General features: G+C 37.4%; 2 protein-coding genes across 2 annotated transcripts; one reads left to right on the top strand and one right to left on the bottom strand.

Moving 5' to 3' along the window:
* Nucleotides 1-979: 979 nt before the first annotated feature.
* Nucleotides 980-1570, top strand: LOC118528793 (olfactory receptor 51L1-like; the record flags this gene model as incomplete). The annotated part of the gene is made up of 1 exon (XM_036081420.2): nucleotides 980-1570. A coding segment is annotated over one exon (591 nt), but the record flags the coding sequence as incomplete, so codon positions are not given.
* Nucleotides 1571-5662: 4092 nt separating this feature from the next.
* On the bottom strand, nucleotides 5663-6656 carry LOC118528794 (olfactory receptor 52K2-like). The gene is given in 2 exon segments (XM_036081421.2): nucleotides 5663-6140; nucleotides 6142-6656. Coding segments are annotated over 2 exon segments (993 nt in total).
* Between the last annotated feature and the right edge of the window lie 7479 nt (nucleotides 6657-14135).

Below are 14135 nucleotides of genomic sequence, written 5' to 3'. Positions count from 1 at the left end.
AGCATCAGAGCCCAACATCCACCTGGCACAACTCGGATTTTTCTGAGTTTGCCCACACTTCCTCATCTGGAGTGTAAACTTTTGCTTTGCAATAAAGCTTCTTCTGCTATACTTTATTCTGACTTGTCTTTGAATTCTTTTCTCCAATGAAATCAAGAACCTGGCACTGGCTGGTGGTTGAAGTCTCAGGCGTCGAGAATTTCTCCCGTCTCCGGTATCAGTGGGTAGAGTAAAAGAGTGTCTGAGGAATAGTGTCAGTTGTGCTCCTAAAAAGAAGAAAGTGTGTGTGTGTCGGGGGGCTGTTTATTATGGGACCAGGATGACTTTCAAAATGTTGTACTATGGTGTTAAGAAATGGGACAAGTATAGTCAGCAAATCACAGTATGGGGTGGGGAGAGGGGTTGGCCCATGCAGGAGAAGTGTGCAGAGCAAAGGAAAGGTCATCGGGGAAGTTTGGATGAATTTGCCTAGAGAGGGGACTGAATGGAGAGAAAGTCATAAAGTTGTCTGACTAACTGAGAGCATGGGCTCTGGAGTTAGTGTGTGGAGACAAACCAGGTCTATTACTTGTCAGCTGTCTAACCTTATATAAGTCACTTAAACTTATATTGATTGGAGTTAAAATTTATGTGGGTTAATACATGGAATAGTCTCAGAAAACAACTGATTCCTAGTAAACATTCAGGAATGACAAATTATTACATAACTCCCCAATAATCTGGTTTCCCTGTATTCCTCTTGTGTTCCAGTTTATATCACGATTCAGAAATGTCATTCTCTAGACACTCCCTACTCCTTGACCCACACATCCAGATGTTTTCACATTCAAAAGAGAATATTCATCCGTAGGGACCTTGAAGGCCATATAACCACAGTAAGCAGAAATCTGGGGTATGAAACTTCAACAGCAGAGTAAGTGGATCACTGTAACTCAGTATTGAGAATATTCCATGTATTAACCCACATAAATTTTAACTCCACTATGTGGCTATCTGCCACCCTCTACGATATGCTACCATTCTCACCCCAAGACTTATCACTAAAATTGGAATTGCAGCCCTGCTTAGGAGTGCTTTTGCCATGGTTCCACTTCTGGCCCAGCTGGCCTTCTTTCCTTTCTGCCACTCCCACATCCTTTCTCATTCCTATTGTCTGCACCAGGACATGATTCGCCTAGCCTGTGCCGACACCAAGTTTAATGTTATATATGGATTGGTACTAATCACTGTGCTGTGGGGCATGGACTCTTTGGGTATTTTTGTGTCTTATAGGTGCATCCTTCAGTCAATATTAAGAATTGCATCACGTGAGGGGAGGCTTAAGGCTCCCAACACATGTGCATCCCACATCTGTGCTGTACTCATCCTTTATGTGCCTATGATTGGGCTATCTATTGTCCATCGTTTTGCCAAACACTCCTCCCCCCTCATCCATGTCTTCATGGCTCACGTCTACTTATTGGTTCCACCTGTGTTCAATCCAATCATTTATAGTCTGAAGACCAAACAGATCCACCAAGGAGTCCTCCACCTGCTTTCCCCCACAAAAATCAGTTCTACTGTGATGTAGGCATGTCCTCAAGGCAATGATGGCATCCATCTAAATGATTTAAACACATACTGATTTGTGCACTCTAGGAATGTTGGCATCATAGTTGCCAACAAAAGAGTAAAGAACAGAAATAGAGCCAACAGAGCATCTATGAAGCACCTATAGAAGAGATGGTGTCCATTGGGACTACACAGCTTGACTTAACATGTACTTCATAAATTCCCTCTAAATATGAATATATTGGAGTGGAGTGTGGCAGAAATAATTTCCATCTATTTCCTTCCATTTCTAATTCCAATCCTTTCCAAGGTCATTTATCTGTTAATTTTTCATTAAATATATTAAACCCGTGTATCTTTGCTTCCTGATACTCTTTATTTGCCAGGGAATCTAATATTACCTTTGTTGTTGTATCAATGTGTCTGTATATCTACTTTTTCCTTCTTTCTCAATAATGGGAAAAATCTTATCTTGACATAAAAACATTTTGGGGCTCAAAGCAGAAGTTAGCAATCCTCATGTTGTCTTGGCATCTTTTAAAAGTTTATACACATGTTCTGCCCTCCTAAGGATATTTAGTTTCCTCAGGAATAGAAAGGGACAATATGCATATTTTTTCTTTTGCTTAATTTTTAGAAATTACTTTAATTTTATAAAAATTGGGACCCTGTAATTTTTGAAATACTCTAGATATTGTGATGTGAAGTCTGTGATTATAATCCACTGGGTTAAAAGCATCTTAATAATAATTAGGATATACTATTTATTTAAATGTAAAAAATATTATCTTTGGTATCCCTGGCTATGAGGAATTTCACTCATGTAGCAATATACCTCATTGGGGTGTAGCTACTTATAAATTTGTGGTAGCCGGAAACAGCTAATTAAGGTCCCACAATTTTATCTAGAACTCTTTTCAATACACAAAACTATCTTTCCTTGTATTTCTGAAATTATCTGCCACCTGGCTGTGCATAGGGTTGTATAAAAATACTTGCAAATGCAACTGAATTTTCTTAGTTTGTATGGCTATAATTGTGCAAAAGCAGAAAATAAACAAAGGAAACAAATAAAATTTAAAAATGTGTTTTGGTTCCAAATATTTATGAAATAATAAGTAATATATTTTATGTATCTTGTTCTACCTAGTATAACAACTGTGCTTTAAAGAGTTTGCTGCCTGTGAGCATGAATATTATGCTTGGCATAAAAGTGACACTAAATAATTTTTGAATATATAAATGATAAAAGGAATGAATCAATTATTGAAAAAGAATGTCTAGTTTGGATATTAAAAAAAAGTCTTGAAGGAAAAGATCTGACATGTCATGAACCCACATGTAATATAATAAGGAGAGTTTACTAACTGAAAATTAGGATTTCAAATTTCATGCACATGGAGTACATCTACAACTTATTTCTACTATCTGGTTTCAACTCAACCATGTTGTTTCCACCCTTTTATCCTGTTTCTTGATTCTAATTCTAATTACCCCTCTCCTTTTAGCACATTCACCTCGAGTAAGGGACATCAACTAAAAATAAGAAAGGTATATAAACATCAAAATTAGATAATATTTGGTGTAATAATTAAATAAAATTGATAAGAAAAGTGAAAATTTTTAGAATGATCATTACCACCAGCTATACATTGTATAAGTAACATTTAACTATTGATAATCATCTTTAAAATAAGAACTTCAAATACAATATATATATATATTTTAAATATTTTATTTATTTATTTGACAGAGAGAGAGAGCAAGCAAGCACAAGCAGGGGGAGTGGCAGAGGGAGAGGGAGAAGCAGACTCCCCACTTATCAGGGAACCCGATGTGGGACTTGATCCCAGGACCCTGGGATTATGACCTGAGCTGAAGGCAGACACTTAACTGACTGAGCCCCCCAGGCGCCCTACAAAACATATTTTTAACCTGTGGATGTTGAACATACCTTTCCTAGCATCTGTGCTATAAAAAAACAAGTTGTTTAGGGTTTTGTTGTTGTTGTTGTTAACAGAAATACTTATTTTGCATTTTGCATATGAATAAAACTATTTTAAAGGAATACCTACATAGGTAACCCAATATTTGGGCATACAAATTATTATTTACTATACTACTTTCTTAAATTTATTACTATAATTACAGTATAATCATAAAATATATTTTATCAAAAACATTTAGAAGGCACATATTTTTTAAATTAAGATAATTCTTCCCATAAAATATAATTGGTGAGGAGATGAGTGATTGAATATCTGAATGAATGAATGAATGAGTGAATGACAAGGTGGTATTATGAGTTGAGAACAGAAACATCTTATTCTGGAACCTTAATGAAGGCAGGAGTTTAGTCTTCTGGCAAGCAGTTGGTGCTCCAAAAACAGGAAGGCCTCTTGTTCCTTCCTAGAACTACAATAATATGATGGAAGCATCTTTCTCATTTGTATATGGGTTTATAAATCAGGAGGCACTCTTACTCATATTACCTTGTTTAACAAAGTCATGAGTATTTATTTGCCTTTTGAAAACATTCTCTGCCTTCTTGCAGAATGTATAAGTTACCCAGAAACCCAAGTCATAATTCATTTTTGTATTCTAACCCCCAATCATTGGGCAAAAATGCAATGCAATTGTTTTCATAATGTCAAATGCTACCTTTTAGGTTATACATTAATCCTCTTGGTGCTGCAGAAGGCTCCTTGTGGCAATGCACAACAGCAAGAAAAAAATAATAGCAGAGATCACTATCCCCTTTGTCATTAAAGTGTCCGGCATTGTCTTCTATACAAGCATTGCCACAAAATATTTCATTATCCCACTTAGTCATTCAGTTATTCAGTGTGGTATCTTAAATAATTAAAACATGATTCCCTTAAAAATGTATTGTGTGGAAATGACCTGATTAAATTTAGAGTCTAGAAATAGCCATATGCATTAATAAAGAGAATGATAACGATATAAATATTTGGAAGGCATTCTATTCAATTAATTCAACCACTACATCATGTATATGTTTATGTTATGTTCGTGATGGTTGTTTTTATTCTCTGATGCCAGAGAAATTTTTAACTCTTTTATTAATCAACAGTTGAATATTTTCTAGAGGAGAAAATGGATTACATTCCAGGAATTTTGCCAGATAGATTTATAGATGATAAAGTTTGTCCCAGGTACTATAGAGTTCAATTAGCAAGAAGGTTTGGTGTGTGAAAAGTTACACTAGCAAAATTGCATGTGCTTATTTATTTAAAGAGCTAAATGAATCCAGTAAACATAATCCTGATGGTTTGCCATGATTTTTTTTTTTTTGAGAATTTCCCTGACACAATTTCATCCCCATTAATCAGAATGTTAAGGGATGTAACAAATTCATGCAGTTTTAGCAACCCGACCCAAGATGGGGCGATTAGCCTGACTTTTGTCCTTCCTGAGTCATAGATACTCAAATTCCTTGGATGTCATGCCATTCCTCAGATCCTGCTTTTTTTTTTTTACTTAACCTAACCAAAGTAACTTTCTATTGTGTGTAACCAAAAGAGTTTTCATTACAATAAGGTAGTAAAGGAGATATGAAACAGACATTTTTTGCAAGCTAAGGGAAAGGTATTTTAGAGGAAAGGAAAGAAGTATTTAAAGTGTATGTCCTATATAATACATAAGGACATACTTAGGGCATTTGTTACATAAAATTATTAGCATTTAGCATATCGTGTTAATGCATTTATCTATTTAACAAATATTTATTAAATTATTTGTATATTTTGCATTCTGTGGATGCAATGATGAAGCTGGAATCTGAACTAAGATTGTCCATAGCAAATCGACATAAGAGAGGCACTGTGTAGTACAAAAGTCCCCTCTGCTGTTACAGTGACATTCCACTGATTATTACCTTAATATGTTGAGGTACTCCTGGAGCATTTGCCTGTTAGCTTCCTGTTTACCCTGTGCTGGGAAGGCAGCATTTGGAAATGTGAATATTTCAAGTTCTATCCGGAGGTTAGATGTTCCAGGGATAGATCTGTCTGGGTTGATTCACACTGACATTTAGGCCTGATCCTCTAACTTGGACTAACCTACTCCTTGTTGCTTCATAACTCTTGGGTCATTTTGGTTGGTTACAGAGCCCTAGGACATGCATCCTTATCTCCTTTGTCTTTACCCCATAAACAATGGGGTTCATGATAGGTGGCACTAGTAAGTAGAGGTTTGCCAGGAGGATAAGGACATGCCTGGGTACATGATTTCCAAAGCAATGAGTAAAGAAGGAAAAGGCCAGAGTATAAAATATCAAGATGACACCTATATGAGCTCCACATGTTCCAAAGGCCTTTGTCCAGGCTTCCCTGGAAGGTAGTTGGAAGACTGTCCTCAGGATTAGCCAGTATGACAGGGAGATGAGGACAAAGTCCAGCCCTGTGGTGAGAAGAGCAGCAGTGAGCCCATAAATGCTATTAAGGGCATAGCTATTACAGGCCAACTTGGCAATGCCCATGTTCTCACAGTAGGTATGGTGGATGACGTTGCTCCGACAGAAATGCAGCTGGAGAATGAGGAGGATGCCAGGGATGACCACAGCCACACTGAGCCACCAGAGCCAGGCCCACCTTGCTGATGAGAGAGCCCATAAGTAGGGTTGCATAATGGAGTGGTGCACAGACAGCCACATAGCGATCAAAAGCCATGGCCACGAGAACAGCAGACTCAGAGAGGAACAGAGCATGAACAAAAAACATCTGTGTGAGACATGCAGGAAACGTTGCTAGGGAAGGTCCCTGCCAGAAGATAAGAAGCATTTTGGGCACTGTGACGTGGCAAAGGAGAACATCATTGAGTGCCAGCATGGCCAAGAAGAGATACATGGGTTCATGGGGCTTCCTGTCCCAGACCACTACTGCCATCAGCAGGCCATTGCCTATCACAGCCAAAAGGTACATGAAGCTGAAGGGGATGGAGATCCAGATTTGGAAGTCTTCTAATCCTGGGACTCCAGTCAGCAGAAAGGCAGTGAGGTGAGTGGTTGTAGAGTTGGATATTCTTATAGACAGGTGCCCCAAGTCTGTTACATGAGACACAGAGAGAAAATAGGTAGAGTACATACTAGTAGAAAACAAATATTTATTCCTTCATCCTAGTGACAACCTAACCATTAATTTTGGCATGATGAAGTAGAAGGGGAATAAAATGGTCTGAGAAAAGTTATTAAGTATCTGAATGAGGGGGCCTGGCTGGCTCAGTTGGTAGGAAATGTGACTCTTGAGCTCCAGGTCTTGAGTTCAAGCCCCATGTTTGGGCTTAGAGCTTACAAAACAAAACAAAACAAAACAAAACCCGAAGAACAACAACCAACCAACCACACACACCAGAAAGCCACAAAAACACAAACAAAACCAAAAAACCTGAATGATTATAGGCAAACCACTTCCCTTTTATGGAGTATCCTGTTCTCTCTGAAAAAAAAATTGTGAATCAGAATAATAAGGGTTGAAATCTTTGTTTTTGTAAACCTAATTGTTATAACCACATCATTTATGTATATGTCTTTTGAACTTTTAACTATGCTGTGTATATAGTTTTCCCTGCCTAACTTCATAATAATTTATTAAATACAATAAAAGTCATTTTCTCTTCCTTTTTTTTCTCTGTAACACTGCATAGAAGTCTGGAGAGGGTTAATATTCCATTCTTTGACAAACAAACTTAAGGGGAGTACATAGGTTGGATGGTAAACTGATAAATAATGGGCCAGCATGAAGCCTCCAATTCTTGTTTTCCATCCTGATGATATGAGAGATGTTTCCTTAGCCTACTTTTGCTACAGTAAAGAAAAAGTTTTACTCATCTGCCTCTCATTTGAACTCTTGAAGACAATGGTTGAGTCAACATGAGATTTAAACTTCTATGCCAAAGTCATAATATCATTCAGATCCTAACAAGCACTAACTGTCCAGGATCATGAAATGGAATCAAGGAAGACAATAAAAATCCAGAGTACAGAGTGTTTTCTTTCAGAACAAGACAGTCACTGAAGATGTCAAGGCCCATGATTTATTCAATAGCTATCATTGAAAGACCCATCTACAGTGATTTCAAATTTCATTTTTACCAACCAAAGAATAAGATCACATTTTAGCAACTTTTTAAAGTAGCAGTAGTTCTTACTTTTAACATATCAAAAGTTATAAAATAAAAATAGCTTTCTTTAAAATGTGCCTCCAAAAAAATGTGCCTCCAATATAAAATTATTCTTTTCCCAGGTCAATAAAACATTAATTCAGTTAGTAAAGTTTGTAATTTTTGGCAAAGGCACCAAGTATGTTTATGAACACTTTTGACTGCAAATCTTGAGAAGTTTCAAAATGATGGACAATAAATGCTGTTTCAACTGAAAAGAGTCACCAAAATCTAGAATTTGCAAAGGGTACATTATTCTTGTGGGGCTGTCACACCATCACTTAGATGGAAAACTAGACTGCATTGCAAGATGTCTATTATCCCTTCAATTAAAAGTGTTAATTGAACACTTTTCAGATTATCCCAACCCTTCACAATAAGTAGGGCATATTATCATATGAATTAACACATATTTACTCTATTCTCCCTCACATTGTCCTCTCTCTCTCTCATGAAATTGAGATAAGAAAGAAAAGACAGAATTTCTCATCAAAAGGCAAACACATGGAAGAGATGAAATTGTTGTTAATGCAACTCCGAGAGAGATTTTTTGAATGGTTATCTTGTTAAAAATATGGAGGTATAACCACAATTTCTTTAGCCTAGTAGGGTTGTGGCTTTGCTTCTTTTATCCGGTTGTCTCTCAGCAGTGCCTGGCTTTGCTGTCGAACAACCACACAGAAAATATCAGCATATTTGGATAGAAGACATATTACATATCAGCACAGGGGTGATCAGTACAGCGGTAATGATAAAATAATAATTGGAAATACATATTAATGTTGCAATGTGCTAACCATTTTCCAAACTCATGCTAACCACTTTACATGGATTATCCAATTTAACAGTAACAACTACTATACTTACGGTAAGAAGTAACTATTATTAGTATCCTAATTTTACACAAAAGGCAATTCAGGTACTCAAGGACTTTCCTAAGATCACATTACTAAGAGGTGTGTGAAGCCTGTTTTGAAATCAGGGATCCTAATTGCAGCACCCACAGTTTTAACCATGAAACTATTCTAACTTACCTTTTAGATGCATGGTTTTTCTAAACCATTGGGAACATAAAAAGGCAGATCTTGAATTTCCTCTTAGCATCTCCCACAGTGATATTCTTACGTGTTAGGTAAAAATGTCACGTCTAGCTTATAGGGATTCAGAGAATGTGTGTGTGTATACATATTTACACACACACACACACACCTGTATTATAATAGATATTTACAACAGCAACTCAAGGAATAACCTCTGGGCCAAAAAGTCTTTTGGGTATTTCACATGCTGAGTGATTGTTTTTGCACCTGACACCCACAGTCAGTGTATGGATTAGCTGACTATACCTATCTTTCATACCTGTGAAACTATATTTTCCAATTTTGAATTGCATTTGATAATTTTCCATCTCAAACTAAGTCTCTGAGCAACATTTCTGCATTTTTCTGCCAGTTCAGTGTGTAGCCCTTAAAGAATACCAAAAAAATAAGGTTTCCTGAGTGACTCTACTGGAACATGGATGTCTTTTATGACAAAGCCCAACTATTGAGGCTATTTATTTATTTATTTATTTTTAAAGATTTTATTTATTTGACAGAGAGAGAGACAGCGAGAGAGGGAACACAAGCAGGGGGAGTGGGAGAGGGAGAAGCAGGCTTCCCGCGGAGCAGGGAGGCCGATGCGGGGGGCTCGATCCCAGGACCCTGAGATCATGACCTGAGCCGAAGGCAGTCGCTTAACCAACTGAGCCACCCAGGCGCCCCTATTGAGGCTATTTTAATACATGTCCCTGCATGACAGCATGTCCTTCAGTGAGATATTTTGAGGTTTTTTGAAGGAAAAAACATGACAGTATATTTAAAGAACTCCTATTTCTAAAATGAAGCTTTATAAATTAACATATATTGCTTTATAGAGCAGTTTAAGGTTTACAAAAAAAATTAATCAGAAAATACAGAGTCCACATATGATCCCTTCTCACCCACCCAGTTTCCCCTATTATCAACACCTCATATTGCTGTGATACATTTGTCACAGTTCATAAACCAGCATTGACTCATTTTCATTAGCTAAAGTCAATAGTTTATATCAGACTTCTCCCTTTAGGTTGTCCATTGTATGGATTTTGACATGTGTGCACCATTAATGTATCATACATAATAGTTTCACTGCCCTACAAATCCCTTGTGTTCCACCTATTTATCCTTCCCTCCCTCTAAGCCCACCTCACAACCACTGATCTTCTTCTGTCTCCATAGTTTTATTTTTTCCACAATGTCCTACAGTTGGAAACATGCCATAATCGTGCCCTTTTGGATTAGCTTCCTTTCTTCTTTTCTTTTCTCTTCTCTTTTTCTTTTTTTTCTTTTCTTTTCATCATTATAAGTGTACACTTTAATCCCCATAAACTATTTCACACTTCCTCCCACCCACTTCACCACTGGTTCTCCATAATTAAGAGTCTGTTTCTTGGTTTGTCTCTTTCTTTTTTTTTCCCCCTTTGATCACTTGTTTTCTTTCTTAAATTCCACATATGAGTGAGCTCATAGGGTATTGTGTTTCTCTGAGTTATTTCCCTTAGCATTATACTCTCTAGTTCCATCCATGTCATAGCAAATGGTAAGTTTCATTCTTTTTTATGGCTGAATGAGAATCTTCTTTATGCATTCATCTATTGATGGACACTTGGGCTGCTTCCATAGTTCAGCTATTGTAAATCATGCTGCGATAAACATAAGGGTGCATGCATCTCTTTGAATTAGCATTTTTGTATTTGGGGGATAAATACCCACTAGTGCAATTCCTGGATCTTAAGGTAGTTCTATTTTTAATTTTTTGAGGAATTTCCACACTGTTTTCCACAGTGGCTCTACCAGTTTGCATTCCCACCAAAGTGCAAGAGGTTTCCTCTTTCTCCACAACCTTGCCAACACTTGATGTTTCTTGTGGTTTTGATTTTAGTCATTATGACAGCTGTGAGGTGATATCTCATTGTCGTTGTGATGTGCATTTCCCTGAAGCATCTTTTCATGTGTCTGTTGGCCATCTGGATGTCTTCTTTGGAGAAATGTTTGTTCATGTGTTCTTCACATTTTTTTTTTTTTGCAATGTTTACTTCTTTCTTTCTTTCTTTTTTTTTTATTATGTTAGTCACCATACAGTACTTCATTAGTTTTTGATGTAGTGTTCCACGATTCATTGTTTGCATATAACACCCAGTGCTCATTGCAATACATGCCCTCCTTAATACCCATCACCAGGCTAACCTATCCCCTCACTCTTCTTCCCTCTGAAACCCTCAGTTTGTTTTCTGGAGTCCATAGTCTCTCATGGTTCATCTCCTCCTCTGATTTCCCCCCATTCATTTTTCCCTTCTTTTTCCTAATGTCTTCTGTGCTATTCCTTATGTTCCACATATAAGTGAAACCATATGATAATTGTCTTTCTCTGCTTGACTTATTTCACTTAGCATAATACCATCCAGTTCCATCCATGCCAGTGCAAATGGTGGGTAGTCATCCTTTCTGATGGCTGAGTAATATTCCATTGTATATATGGACCACATCTTCTTTATCCATTTCTCTGTTGAAGGGCATCTCGGCTCCTTCCACAGTTTGGCTATTGTGGACATTGCTGCTATGAACATTGGGGTGCATATGTCCCTTCTTTTAACTACATCTGTATCTTTGGGGTAAATACCTAGTAGTGCAATTGCTAGGTCGTAAGGTAGCTCTATTTTTAACGTCTTGAGGAACCTTCATACTGTCTTCCAGAGTGGCTGTACCAACTTGCATTCCCACCAACAGTGTAAGAGGGTTCCCCTTTCTCCACATCCTCCCCAAGACTTGTTGTTTCCTATCTTGTTAATTTTTGCCATTCTAACTGGTGTAAGGTGGTATCTCATTGTGGTTTTGATTTGTATTTCCCTGATAGCTAGTGATGTTGAATGTTTTCATGTTAGCCATTTGTATGTCTTCTTTGGAAAAGTATTTGTTCATGTCTTCTGCCCATTTCTTGACTGGATTATTTGTTTTTTGGGTGTTGAGTTTGAGAAGTTCTTTATAGATCTTGGTATCAATCCTTTACCTTAAATGTCATTTGCAAACATCTTCTCCCATTCTGTGGATTGCCTCTTAGTTTTGTTGACTATTTCCTTTGCTGTGCAAAAGCTTTTTATCTCGATGAAGTCCCACAAGTTCATTTTTGTTTTTGTTTCCCTTGCCTTTAGAGACCTGTCTTGAAAGAAGTTGTTGTGGCCAACTTTGGAAGGAGCTGAGATGCCCTTCAACAGAGAAATGGTTAAAGAAGATGTGGTCCATATATACAATGCTTATGTTCTCCTCTAGGATTTTGATGGATTCCAGTTTCACAATGAGGTCTTTCATCCATTTTGAGTTTATCTTTGTGTATGGTGTAAGAGAATGGTCTAGTTTCATTCTGCTGCATGTGGTTGTCCAGTTTTCCCGGCACCATTTGTTGAAGAGACTGCCCTTTTTCCACTGGATATTCTTTCCTGCTTTGTTGAAGATTAGTTGACTATAAAGTTGAGGGTTCATTTCTGTGGTCTCTATTCTGTTCCATTGATCTGTGTGTCTGTTTGTGTGCCTATACCATACTGTCTTGATGGCTACAGCTTTGTAATATAGCTTGAAGTCAGGCATTATGCTGCCCCTAGCTTTGGTTTTCTTTTTCAGTTAAAACTCTTCAAAATACAGTGATAGAAGGAACATACCTCAACATCATAAGAGCCATCTATGAAAAGCCCACAGTGATATAATTCTCAGTGGGGAAAAACTGAGAACTTTTCCCCTAAGGTCAGGAACACTACAAGGATGCCCACTCTCACCATTATTGTTCAACACAGTACTAGAAGTCTTAGCCTCAGCAATCAGACAACAAAAAGAAATAAAAGGCACCCAAATTGGTAAAGAAGAAGTCAAACTCTCTCTTTTTGCAGATGACATGATACTTTATGTGGAAAACCCAAAAGACTCCACCCCCAAATTAGTAGAACTCACACAGCAATTCAGCAATGTGGCAGGATACCTAAAAATGGACAGAAATCAGTGGCATTTCTATACGGTAACAATGTAACTGAAGAAAGAGAAATTAAGGAATCAGTTCCATTTACAACAACTCCAAAAACCATAAGATATCTAGGAATAAACCTAACCAAAGAAGTAAATGATCTATACTCTAGAAACTACAGAACACTTATGAAAGAAATTGAGGAAGACACAAAGAGATGGAAAAACATTCCATGCTCATGGATTGGAAGAATAAACATCATTAAAATGTCTATGCTGCCCAGAGCAATTTACACTTTCAATGCAATCCCTATCAAAACACCATTGACATTTTTCACAGAGCTGGAACAAACAATCCTAAAATTTTGTATGGAACCAGAGAAGACCCTGAATTGCCAGGGGAATGTTGAAAAAGAAAACCACTCTTACTTTTCTAATGAAATATCAAGCTTTTAGAAGGAAAATGACTTTCTTTAGAAATAGCTATCAAGCAACAAGACAGAGTTGAATTCAGTGGAGGCAAGAAAGTGCACAGTCCATGAATTTTGTCATACTAGTGCTGATTTCCTGAATGAACCATATTAGTACAAACGAAGAAAAACATGTGTTCTGCTTGGTTTCAGTAGCTGTATGCTCTTGGGAAATAATTTAACCTCTTTGAGCTTAGGTTTTGTAACTCTACATTATGGATAGTAGCAGTAATAATATCTATACCGTAAGAGTTCTGTGAGAAGTGAATGAGATGATTTGTATTGAGGTTTTATAACCCAGCCTGGTACATAGAATCTTCTTAGAAATATTGGTTATTAAGAATATTTTTCAGGGACGCCTGGGTGGCACAGTGCGTTAAGGGTCTGCCTTCGGCTCAGGTCATGATCTCAGGGTCCTGGGATCGCGTCCCCCATCGAGCTCCTTGTTCAGCGGGGAGGCTGCTTCTCCCTCTGCGTGCCGCTCCCCCTGCTTGTGCTCTCTCTCTCTCTCTGACAAATAAATAAAATCTTAAAAAAAAGAATATTTCTCAGGAGAATGCCACATGCTTCTTTACTATATTAAAGAAAACAAATAGGTCGCCTGAGTCTGTATTGCTGGCTACAGAAACAATTAGGTGAGGGTCATACATTTCATAAATAAGATCCCATGAGTTCTTCCTATAATGATAGCATGGCGTTCCCTACCTACTTCCTTGCATCTAACATCTCCATTGCTTATTTTGTAAATCTGGTGAGTCAGAGAAAATTTGCATTTTTAGAAAGAGTACAGTGAACCAAGACCTCCAAAGAAAGCAGTGTTCCACCGGCCTTGGTCTCATTATACAATCAGGCTTGAACAATAAAAACTTATGATGTACTATATGTTGGCTAACTGAACATAATGAAA

The sequence above is a fragment of the Halichoerus grypus genome, chromosome 11, assembly GCF_964656455.1.
Source record: "Halichoerus grypus chromosome 11, mHalGry1.hap1.1, whole genome shotgun sequence".
Classification (NCBI taxonomy): Eukaryota; Metazoa; Chordata; class Mammalia; order Carnivora; family Phocidae; genus Halichoerus; species Halichoerus grypus.
This window is presented reverse-complemented; position numbering and strand designations above follow the sequence as displayed.